The following is a 12,119-nucleotide window of genomic DNA, read 5'->3' as shown; positions in this document are numbered from 1 at the left end:
AAAAAAGAAAAGAAAAATCCTCCCTGGATCCCACACCTTTCTCCAGAGTCTGCCCCACTTCTCTGCTCCTTTTACAGCAAAATTCCTTGATGGAGTTGCCTTCACTTCCTCTGCTCCCACATTCACGCATCGTCCATGCATCACATGTCATGCCCCGTCATTGGGCATTCGTCCCCACCACCCTGTGAAACTGCTCTTGTCACGGCCGCCAGTGGCCTCCACGTGGCTGGTTTCAAAGGCAAGTCTCAGTCGGTAGCTTAGCTGACCTACCGGCAGCATCTGCCATCGCTCACCAGGCCCTCGCCCTTGACACTCTTGCTTCTCTGGCCTCCCGGACCCCTCTCTGGTGTGTCTGCCTCCTACCGCGCTGGCCACTCCCAGACCCCCTTCCTGCTTCTCCTCCCCTCCCCGACCTCTGCTCCCAGCAAGCGCCAAGGCTCAGCCCTCTTCTCTTTCCACATTTCCTTTAGGGAATCTCATCTCGATGACTGGCTTTAAAACTCGTCCACATTTTGCTGGTTCTCAAACTTACATGCCTAGCTCTTCCCTTCCTGCTGCATTCAGGCTAGTTTATGGAACTGCACACTTAGGATGCTACCTGGATGTCCCGCGGGGGTCCCACGGCTAACATGTCCACAACGAGGTCCTGACTGCCCTCCCAAATCTGCCCCTTTCAGAGTCTTCTCATTTCAGTAAATGACAACTCCATCCTCCTAGTTGCTCACTCAAAACTCTGGAGTGATTCTTGGTTCCTTTTTTTTTGTTTTCTCAAGCCCCACGTCTAGTCAGAAAATCGTGTTGGCTTGGGGCGCCTGGGTGGCACAGCGGTTAAAGCGTCTGCCTTCGGCTCAGGGCGTGATCCTGGAGTTCCGGGATCGAGCCCCACATCAGGCTCCTCTGCTATGAGCCTGCTTCTTCCTCTCCCACTCCCCCTGTTTGTGTTCCCTCTCTCACTGGCTGTCTCTATCTCTGTCAAATAAATAAATAAAATCTTTAAAAAAAAAAATCGTGTTGGCTTTACTGTCAGAATACATCTAGAGTCAGAGCACTTCTCCCCATTCCCACCTGACAACTCTGAGGCCATATTCCCTCTCTCGTGGATGAGAGCCACGGCCTCCCAACTGGGCTCCCTGGTTCTTCCCTGGCCTCTTCTAGTCCATCCTCCACGCAGAGTGAAAGAAGGTCAGCCCCTCTTACCAAGGGAGGGAAGGATAGGGCCCCATGTGAGATGGCCTCCCAGGCCCCTCACACAGCCCCTTCCCTTCCTCCTTCCCCCACTGACTGTGCTCCCTCCAGCTGGCCTCCTTTCTGTTGCTCAGATAAGCCAGCCATGCTCCCCTCTCCTGGTGTTTGTTCTGGCCATTCCCTCTTTCTGGAAGACTCTTCTCCCAGACATTGGCATGATTGCTATCCTACTTTTAGTCAGATCACAGCTCAAACTTTCCCTCTCCGCGAGTCCCCTCTTTTTTTGACTATCCGACGTAGGGTAGCAGCCCCCTCTACAACTCCCTATCACGGAAAGCTATTTTACTTTTCATAGCGCTATGATCTGAACTAATCTTATCTATTTCTTTACTTGTGTGTGGTCTGCCTTCCCAACCAGAATGAAGGCTGTGTGGTGGTGGGAACTCTGTCCCCAGTGCTAGCGCTGAGCTTACCCCACCGATGCCAGGGCTGCCACGGAAGGTTGTCAGGGATGTTCACTGCATCAGAGCTCCTGGCTGAGGGGCAGGTGCTGACATCCAGCCTGTTCTCTGCTCTCCATGCACCGGGGGCATCCAGCAGGTTGCCTTCTGCTGTTTTGCAAGGCGTGCTCTATGGGCTGGTTATGGCCCTGGAATGAGTGTTCAATAAATATTCACTGAATACATGACTGACTGATGGATGTGCAGACTTCTACTTGTTTTCTTCTGTGGGACTTCACTCAAATTACCTTCTCAGGGCCTTATTTTCATCATCTTGTTAAAGAGATAATTAACATCTATCTCAGTATAGTTATGAGGTTTAAATGAAATAGTTCATTAAAAATCTGGCACAAATATGATTCGATCTGTATGAAATGCCCACAAGAGGCAATTCCACAGAGACAGAAAGCAGATTAGTGGAGGCTGGAGGCTGGAGGGATGAGGAAATGGGGAGTGACTACTTAACGGGTTGGGGTACCCTTCTGGTGTGAGGGGGGGGGTTAGGCTAGATAGAGGGATGTTTGCACAATGTTCCGAATGTACTAAATGCCACTGACCTGTGCCCTGAAAATGGCTAAAATAGTGAATTTTTTATGTGACTCAGGTTATGTTACATGAATACCTCAATTAAAAAAAGAACCAGCACAGCTCCTGGGACTGGTAGGTCCCAGGTGGGGACTGGGAGGTGTTCAATGAATAGCTTTTGAATCCTATGATGATGTCCTTGATTCAAAATCAAAGCAAGACCCCAAACCTTCCTTGGCTCCCCACTGCCCCATCTGGGCTACTATTCACTTTCCTCTCATTCATTTGTTTCAGAAGCATTTATCACTGTTAGATACTAGGTGTGGAGAGGAACAAGACAGACACAGACCTTCCCCCCGAGTTTACTGGCTCATAGGGGACTGCGCCAAATGAAGAGAAATCACAATACGGTGTGGTCAGGGCTAGTTGGGAGAAGGGCCAGGGTCTGCGGGGGCACAGAGGAGGGGAGGAGGGACCCAGACAAGGGCATGTCAGGGAGGGCTGGTCTGGATAAAGAGGCACTGGAGCTGGGGCCTGAGTGATGAATTGGCCTGGGAGGAATAATCAGCCAGGTGGGAGATGAACACGTGGGGGGAGGGGCTGGAGGGAAGGGTTAGGGTCCCAGGAAGAGCACGCAGGAAGCCTGGGAGGGGCAAGCATGGTGGGTCCTAGGAATGGAGAACAGTCTGGTGTGGCTGTTGCTGTGTGCCAGGCAGGGGACGGACAAGACAGGAGAGTTCGGAAGGGACCATTGGCGGTAGGAGTTCAACTCCATGCTAAGATATTCAAGGTCCTGCATGAACTGACCTCTGCTTGGTTCTACCTGGGCCCCACTGACAAGCCCTGGGGGCAGCCCTTGCTCTGGCTGTGCCCTGTGGCTCTCTGTGAATTCTTGTGCCTGCATGGCTTGGTTCATAACACTTCCTCCTTTCAATATTTACTGAGAACCTGGCCTGTGTCAGGGGCCGAAACCCCGCTGTCAGAACGTGGCCCCACTGTGAAAGCTCAGGCGGCAAGGTGGGAGGCCGCACAAAGGGTGCTCTGGGCGAGAAGGTGGGGCTTGCAGGGGGAAGGCGGGGCTGGTCAGGGGGACCAAATGCTCTGGGAAGGTGACTCTGGGTGTTAAAGGACAAGGAGGCCTAGGCCTGGGGATGAGGAGTAAGGCAATAGGGAAAAGTTCAGAGCTTAGTTCTGCGGGCTCCCAGGATCCTTGAGATCCAGATGAAGGCTGGAAGCTTCTATCCTGGTAGACACCTAGGCACACCATAACCCCCCAAGGGCACAGATACACTCCCCACTGACCGCCCCCTCCCCCCCCCCCCAGCATCGGCTCACACACATTTTTGCAGGCAATTTTGAGTGTCCTTCGTCCCTGTGGCTTTGCCCGGGAAGAACAGCCCCCCACCCCCACCCCTCTGGTTCCGGCCCGCCGCCTTCCCGGGCCTGTAAAACTCCCTCTTCAACTCTGGACTTTGGACCTGTCATGGCAAATTCACTAGCTTAGGGCCGTCAGCCTGAGCGGTTGTCTGCTGAGGGGTCTGCCTGCCCCTTCTAGGGCCTGCAGGACCCCTCTCTGGATCCCAGCAGCGCACCCCTTCCCCGACTTCCCCCGCGGCGCTGGGGTGGGGGTGGGGGTGGGGCCTGCGCCAGAGGTTCGCGGCCAAAGCTGGGCGAGAAGTGTCATTAGTCCTCCCGATTGGAGGCGTTGCCTGCGGCCCGGCCCCCCGCCCGCACCTGCGGACGAGGCCCCGCCTGCCCGCTGCGTCCGCAGGTGAGTCAAGGGGCGGCTCCGGCCCACCCACCTGCCCGGGTTCGGCCCGCCCCGGCCGGAAGCTTCCTCCTCGGACTGTGCACAGTTCCTACAGGTGGGGAGCAGAGGGGAAGACATTGGGGGGCCTGGGAGGGGGATCCCACAGATCCCTGAGGGCTCCCGGGAGCTTTCAAAGGAGCCCCAAATCAGGGTGGGGTGTGTGTGTGTCGATGGAAGAGATGTGACCTGTGGGGGTAGGGTGACAGCCTGTGGGGTGTGTGTCCTTGAGAAGAATTCTCAGGCACAGAGCGGGCAGGAAAGGAGGAGGAGCAAAATCTTAGGTCAATTTGAATACAGTTCATTTCCATTGAAAATCTTGTTTTCTGAGGACCCAGTGCCTAGTGTGGGGCCCAGAGTAGGCCCCCAGTGAGTGAATGAGTGAGCAAGCTCTCCTTTCTGACCCCCCCTTCACTCTCCAGCTCCCCCACCCGCCCTGAGCAGCGGAGCGCCGAGCTCTCTGCCCGCACCAGGGCACACGTAGCCAGCCCAGTCCTTGGCCCCAGGCGCTGCCATCTAGTAAAGGCCACTTCTGCTGGGTAGTTGACGGTGTAGGCCAGGGAAGGGGTCATCCAAGGGGGTCCTGGGACAGCCTCGTAGGCAGGTGTGGTCTGATTTGGCCTGGAGGGATGGGGAACTCAAAATACTGAGGAGGGGTGGCTGGGAAACAGGAGGGAGGGTGAGCTGGGAGGTGTGTGTGTGTAGCATGGGGGAGGGAGCTGTGGACAAGAGGACTAGTTTGGCCCGACGCCCATGTGCTGGGTTGTGGGGCCTGGAAGAACACGTGCAGGAATCTACGTGAGGCCCTGAGGGCCTGGGGAGCGCTGGAAGAATTTTTAAGAGTGAGGGAGTAATGGGGTCAAATTTGGGCTTTAGGCCCATCACCCTGGGGAATGGATTGGAGGTGCAGAAAGATGGATTAGGAGGTCATGTAGGAGTCGAGGAATAAGATGAGGGTGGCTTGGACCGGGGCAGTGGCAGTGGGGTGCAGGGGAGGGGCAGAGCCGTTCCAGAGGTATTTAGTTCCTGGAAGAACTGATGGGGCTTGGTGACAGGTTGGAGGAGAGGAGGGAGGGGTTCATGAAGATATCAGTATTAAAGAATATGGGAGGTACTCCCCTAAACTAGATGCTTCTCTCCTAGGTGCTTTCCTAGCCTGGATACTCCTCGCCTGGTACTCCTCTGATTCAGGGGCTCCACCTGCAGATAATCTGCAGCCCCAGCTGTTCCTCGGACAGGTACTTCCGGAACCCAGGTGCTCTTCCTCTAGCTACTCCTCAGATTCAGGTGTTGCTCCCCAGACATTCCTCTGATCAGGTGCTTCTCCTACTGGTATTCCCAAGCGTATCCTCCAGATACTCCCTTAATTCAGCTGCTCCTCCTCTTGCTCCTCCCTAGCCCTAGTGGTTCTTATCCAGATAAGTTCCTGATCCAGGAGATCTGCATTTGGCTGCTCCCTGAATACTGCCTCCCTCTGGGGGCAGATGGAGGTCTGTGGACAAGGGTTATGTCTGAAGAGCTGAGGGTCAAGGTGGGGTAGCAGGAGCTCCTGACTGAGGAGGAGTGGGGCCCCTGCCTGGGTAGGGCCTGGCCCTCCTCCACGTGTGGTCTCTACTTTGGTTCATTAGCTCTAAGCAATTGCTGTTGTCCAGCCCCTGGGAGCCAGAACCGTCTCTGCCCCCCTTCCCATGCTCAGTCTGCCAAGCAGTGTAGCAGACTGGGCTCTGGACCCTGGTTTCAGAGACCTGGGTTCAAGTTCTGGTACTTCGGCTGAGTCAGTTCACCCTTCTGGGCCTCAGAGAGGGGATAACGTTTATGCCCACATTATGGGGTTCTGTGAGCACATTGCCTGGTACGTGAGTCAGACATAGTGTTGAGTAAGTTCCCGCACTGATTTTTTCAGGGGCTTGCAGAGCCGGACCCCACAGCGTCCCCTTACAAATAGCCACTTTCCAGGTACTCAGCTCATTTCTCTGTTTTGCACAACTGGTGATGGTCAATTGTCCAGCGTCCAGAGTTTGTACTGTGCCTAACGTGGCCGCAAGTCTGCCCGGGAATGTGCAGCCGCGCTCCCCGGACACCCACCTGTGTGCATATGTTCTAGGGCTCTGGCCTCCAGGGCTGCCTGGCATCTGGGGGTTTCCTTGGAGCTCAAGCTCTTCCGGCAGAAGCCGAGGCTCAGCGGCGTCTTCAGGCCCCTCCATGAGTGCGGCAAACCAAAGTGAGTGAGTGGGAAGGACCCTTTCAGTTTCCCCAGGGAACCCACCTGGGGCCCCCATCCATAATGCTGTTGCTTTCTCTGCAGCCATCGTGAGGCCCTCAGAGCTCCCAACGGCATCAGCCCTGTCCCCTGGACCGGGCACTGGGGCTCGGGCATGGCCCGTGCTGGTAGGGGTTGTGCTGGGGGCGGTGGTCGTCTCTCTCCTCATCGCGCTGGCTGCCAAATGCCACCTTTGCCGCAAATACCGAGCCAGCTACCAGCACCACCCGCTGCCCAGGACGGGGAAGGGGGTCTGCCCGGAGGTGGGCGAAGAGGATGACGACGGCTTCATTGAGGACAATTACATTCAGCCCGGGGCTAGCGGGCTGGGGGCCGAGGGGAGCAGGGACAACTTTTCCTTCTGAGCCCCGATCTTTGGACGCCCCCCCCCGCCCCGCATACCTGACAACTTAAAGATAGTGGACCCTACATGGGGGCCAGGAGCCTCAGGGAGAGAGGCATCTCGGGCTTCAGGGCTAACCAGGGGTAGAGCAACCCTCCCTTCCCTGACATGAGCTACTAAAGTGACAAACCTTCTCTTGCTCTGTAACCCTCAGTGGCTCCCTGCTGTTCTCAGGACAACTCCCAAGGGCTAGCCCAGCCTCTTGGTTCCCTTTCCTGCCTTTCCCAACGTCACTCCCTACCAAACGAGTTATTTGTTACTCCTCTTCTCCCACCTGGTGTTTTTCCATGCCATCTTTGCGCACACTCTCTCCTGGGTACACTGCCCTTCTGCTCTCTTGAATCCTCTATGACAGAGGGCACCCCGGGGGGCTCACTTGGTTGAGTGGCTGGCTCTTGATTTTGGCTCAGGTCATGATCTCAGGGTCCTGGGATGGAGCCCTGCATCAGGCTCCCTGCTGAGGATTTGCTCTCTCCGTCTGTCCCTCCCCCTGCTTGCACACACACTCTCTCTTTCTCTGTCTCTCAAATAAACAAATAAATCTTAAAAAAAAAATTCTCTATGGCAGTGATGAAAATCCCTGGCCAGTAGAGCCCTCTGGTCCGCCTACCTGCCAGCATCTCTGGTGTGGCGGGATGGTAACACTTTAGCTGCTGGAAACCGGTGTGCCAAGTTTCTTACTGAAATTTTTTCAATGAAGTGAATAATCTGAGTGGTTATCTGACATTTTTCACGGGTAGTAATAAATCGATTTTCATTTTAAATGAAATTAAAAAGGAGTTACTGATTTTTATTTTCCTGAACTGGGACGTGTGTGTGAAAGTGTTCCTTGTCCCTCCGAGCTGGAAGATGGGGCTCGCGCATCCCGTCCTCCAGGCCGCCTCCCGTGAGCCCTCGCTCTCACCGTGCACTGAGTCCCTCTGCCCTTCTCTGGCCACGGTGGACTGTCATCTGTGTTAGAATTTGCCCGTCCCCATGGCGAGACTGTGAACTTGAAGCCACAGGCCTTGCCTCGTCCTGTGTCCTCATTCTTGTGCACAGCAGATGCTGAATAAATATTTGTCACGTTGTTTCACTCCTGCAGGCTGAGGAGTGCGGAGGTGAAAGGTGAGGGAGGGAGTCGAATGTGGGAGAGGAAGACGAGGAGGGCTGGCTCATCTTTGCTGGTGGGGAGGTTGGGGCAAGGGAGGCAGTTTTGGGCGGGGTGTGTGTGTGCCCCCTCTTTGCCCCTTCCCCCTGGCCGCCCCCCGCCCCCCATCCCCTCTGGTAACCGTTAGTTCTCTGTAGTTAAGGATTGTTTTTTGGTCTCTCTTTTCCCCCTTTGTTCATTTGTTTCTTAAATACCACGTGTGAGGGGTCGTGTGCTACATGTCTTGTTTTGCTGAACGTCCTACGCTCTGGATCTATACTTGTCGTTGCCAAGGCAAGATTTTGTTCTTTTGTACCGCTGAATAGTAGGCTGAATAATGCTCCAGTGTGCGTGTGTGTGTGTGTGTGTGTGTGTGTGTGTGTGTGTACCACGGCTTCTCTGTCCATTCATCTGTTGACGGACGCTCGGGCTGCTTCCATAATTTGGCTACTGGAGATAATGCTGCAGTAAACACAGGGTGCATGTGTCCTTTTGAATTCTTGGGGTAGATACCCGGTGGTGTGAATGCTGGGTCATAGGCTAGTCAAATTTTTTCGGGAACCTCCATACTGTTTTCCAGAGTGGCCGCACCCGTTTGCACTCCCAGCAGCAGTGCACAGGGCTCTCCCTTTTCCCGTCCTCCGTATCCTCTTGTGTTGCTGATTTTAGCCATTCTGACAGGTGTGAGGTGATAGCGCGCTGTGGCTTGGATTTGCATTTCCCTGATGGTGAGTGATGTGGGGCATCTTTTCATGTGTCTGTTGCCATCTGTGTGTCTGCTTTGGAGAAATGTCTGTTCGTGTCTTCTGTGAAACCAAAAGACAACCTGCTGAGTGGGAGAAGAGATTTGCAACTGACATAGCCGATAAAGGGTTCGTATCCAAAATATCCAAAATGTATAAGGACCTTCTATGACTCAACACCAAAAAAAACACAAAGAATCCAAGCAAGGGAGACATTTTTTTTTAAAGATTATATTCATTTATTTGACAGAGACCTCGAGAGAGGGAACACAAGCAGGGGGAGAGGGAGAAGCAGGCTCCCTGCCGAGCAGGGAGTCTGATGTGGGGCTCAATCCCAGGACGCTGGGATCACGACCTGAGCGGAAGACCACTGAGCCACCCAGGTGCCCCAGGAGGCAGTTTTAAGAAGGGAGGAAGTTAAGCTGCTTTTGGTTGCAAGCAACGGGAAGAGAATTAAAGGGGCAACTGACTCAGGAGGGCAGGGAGCAGGTGGCTCCAGCAGCCTGAGGACAAGAACGGGCTCCCCTGTCACTTGTGGGCGTTAATGAGACTCCATGCCTGGGACCCCGAGTTCCTGATTTCAAGTTCCAAGTACTCAGGTGACAGAATTTTATCAGCCCAGTTTGGGTCAAGGATCTACGCTAGTACAACCAGCTATGAATGGCGGCAGGCTCCTGTGCAAATGTGATTTTGGGAGCCTGCCTATTTGTTCCAGGTCATTCCCAGACAAGGGGAAGTCATCATGAACCAGGTGGCCGCCCCGCATATGCCCTTGGCACAGAAGGAAGAGCCGGCACAGAAGGAAGGTGAGGGCAGATCGGACACAGGGAGGAGCTTGAGAAAAAGGCAGGGCAAGGAGGGCTGCGTGTAGGGTCGAGGGGTCCCCTAGGCAGTGATGAAGCGGAAGGGTGGACCAGATTAGCTAGGACTTTGGTGCCAAGATAGCTTGCATTTCAGGATGAGAGCAGCTGGGGCTCATCTGTGGACTTCTTTGGTCAGGGAGTGATGTCATCATGATGGAAAAGTCATTCGGATGCTGTGCCAATGCGTCGGAAGGGAGACGCAGGGGGAGGTGATAAGACCTGCCTAAGGTGTGGCAGGGAATGGAGAGATTCCAGAGACACAAGAGAGGCGGGGTTGGCGGGCTTGCTGCTGACGGATGTGGGGAGTAGGAAGGAGGCAACGAAGTCACCTTGGTTTCTGGTTGGGTGGCTGGGCCCCCTGGGGAGGGGCTGGCTTTGAGGGAACAAGGATTCAATATTTGATGTGCAATTTCCGGGGGGGTGCCCGGGGACAGCTGGATTCACCTGGGAGAAGTCTGGTCTGCAGGTGTGGGTTTGGGACTAGTCTGCAATGGGGTCACTGAGACCCAGGAGTGAATAAGTTCAGGGGCCCGGGTGGAGTTGGGGAGGTACAGGGGCCCTACTAGGCGGACACTGACATCTAAGGGCTTGTCAGTAGAGGAGGATGTGGTGGGGAGCCCAGGGCACGTGTCCCCAACCTCAGCTGTTGATCCTGCATCCAGAGACAGTCTGACCCTTGCAGGCCTGGAAAGTCCCTGTGTCTAAGATAGCAGCATAGGCTGTCCCAGTCCAAGACCTTGAGAAGGACCTTGGGTAGCAGAACTCAGGGGCTGAGGGTGTGTCCTGAACAAGGGAAGAGCTGCTGGAAACACAGCTGGGCCTGTTCCCTGCCCTTATGCTCCCTCAGTGGCTACCTGGAGGGGCTGTCCTGTGGCGCTCTGGGCCGGAGAGCACCTTGGCTGTCCCCGTTGTCACATATTCTTTGGGACCTGAGTCAGAACCTCGGAGGGACCCAGGGAAGATAAGGGCTTGTTTTTCCTGAGCCCAGCACCCAGCAAAGGCCAGCAGGGCCAGCTTCCTCCCGGGATCTGCTGTGGGTGTTACGCCTGGCTGAGCAGGCCCCTAGGGTTGTAGGAACCTTGGACCCTGTCCTGAGAGGCTTTCCTGGATTCCTCAGAGCAGTGGGGTCCACTGTGCTCGGCATGCTTGGCCCCGTGCACAAAGAGGGAGCAGGATTTGGGTTCGTGGGTTCAAAGGCCCAGGGATGCTAGAACCGTGGGGGCCTGGGACTCAGTCAGACCTCTCTCTGTCCTCCCTCCTCTGGCTTCAGGCCCTGGCCCCAGCCTGCCTCTGCCCCCAGCCCTCTGTACTCTGTCCCGTAGAATCCAGCAAGTATTAGCCCTATCGGCACCCTCAGGGCTAGCTCCCTGCAGCAGGTGGGCAATCTTCATCCTGAAGGGGAACTTTGCCAAGCCTCCTTCCTCCTCAGTCACTCTGGGCTGGAGATTTGCATGTGTCTGTTTTCCAGAACTCAGGTCAGAAGATCTGGGGCGCCTGGGTGGCTTGGTTGGTTGGGCATCTGACTCTTTGATTTTGGCTCAGGTCATGATCTCAGGGTTGTGAGACTGAGCCCCACCCAGGCTTGGTGCTCAGTGTGGAGTGTGCTGAACATTCTTCCCCCTCCTGCTCCCCCTACCCCCATCCCCCCGTTCACGTGTGTGCGCACACGCACACACACACTTTCTCTCTAATAAATAAGTTAATTAAAAAAATCTTTTCTTTAAAAGATTTTATTTATTTATTTGAGAGAGAGAGAGCACAAGCAGGGGGAGGGGCAGGCAGAGGGAGAGGGAGAAGAAGACTCCCTGCTGAGCGGGCAGCCGGATGCGGGGCTCGATCCCAGGACCCTGGGATCATGACCTGAGCCAAAGGCAGATGCTTAACTGACTGAGCCCCCCCAGGTGCCGCATAAATAAAATCTTAAGGAAAAAAAAAAAAAAGAAAAGAAAGTCCGGTGAGGACAGCAGAGGGCTTGAATGAGAACCTCTGATACTGTAGGGCATAATAACAGGAAGAACCACTGCCCTGCCGGGTGGCACCCCCATTTTACAGACTGAGAAGTTGAGGCACAAACCAGTTACTAGTGCAACTGGCCCGCTTCACCCCGCAGCAGCGCCGCGACCGCACCCCAGAGGACCGACGAAACAGATCTAGAGAGGGAACGTCTTGGCACTTGGACTTGCTCCCGCCTGGCCGGGCTGGCGGCCCCCTCCCGAGTGAACGGGAGCCAAGAAGTTTCAGGGCACCAGCTCCAGGTTTGCGAGGGCAGGCGTGAGGGTAGACGTGGTCTGCCCCGACCCACGCCCAGGGGTGACTTCCATGGCCACGCCCAGAGGAGCCTCACAGGTCCCGGGGAACAGTTGAGAAGGCGCCCCATCCGCGTGCGCAAAGCTGAGCGTGAGGGGCGTGTGTTGGTCCCTTGAGGCCTGGAGGAAGCTTCTCTAGACACCGGAGTGTCCCCAGAAGGCCCGAGGTCTCATGTGGGCGGTAACTGGATATGACCACTCCGATCACCCAGATTGGAACAGATCGTCAGTTTCTGGAACATGTTCTTGCAGGATCTGGGTGCCCAGGTGACGCGGCCGAGAACCTGGAATGTGACTATTGAGCCCAGGAGGAGCCTGTGGCAAGTGCCTCTGTCTAGCTCCCCTACTGCCACTGTCCCTCCGTCAGTCCCTTCTTAGCTTTGCTTTTTACCCAATAC

The 12,119-nt window shown here is 55.3% G+C and overlaps 1 protein-coding gene across 3 annotated transcripts; it reads left to right on the top strand.

The window, feature by feature from the left end:
- The first annotated feature begins 3,688 nt into the window (after window positions 1-3,688).
- C12H1orf210 (chromosome 12 C1orf210 homolog) lies at window positions 3,689-7,235 on the top strand. 3 transcript variants are annotated; one of them, XM_045799788.2, is made up of 5 exons: window positions 3,990-4,075; window positions 5,161-5,255; window positions 5,921-5,973; window positions 6,122-6,238; window positions 6,323-7,235. In XM_045799788.2, exons 4-5 carry the CDS (start codon window positions 6,220-6,222, stop codon window positions 6,640-6,642), a joined length of 339 nt encoding a protein of 112 aa, XP_045655744.1. In that variant the 5' UTR covers window positions 3,990-4,075; window positions 5,161-5,255; window positions 5,921-5,973; window positions 6,122-6,219; the 3' UTR covers window positions 6,643-7,235. The 3 variants fall into 3 exon arrangements, with proteins under 3 accessions (XP_045655743.1, XP_045655744.1, XP_045655742.1); XM_045799787.2 differs by lacking the exons at window positions 3,990-4,075; window positions 5,921-5,973 and adding an exon at window positions 3,689-3,981; XM_045799786.2 differs by lacking the exon at window positions 5,921-5,973.
- Window positions 7,236-12,119: the final 4,884 nt, after the last annotated feature.

This window comes from Ursus americanus, chromosome 12 (genome assembly GCF_024610735.1).
Source record: "Ursus americanus isolate L20-20 chromosome 12, mUrsAme1.1.p, whole genome shotgun sequence".
NCBI classification, from domain to species: domain Eukaryota; kingdom Metazoa; phylum Chordata; class Mammalia; order Carnivora; family Ursidae; genus Ursus; species Ursus americanus.
This window is presented reverse-complemented; position numbering and strand designations above follow the sequence as displayed.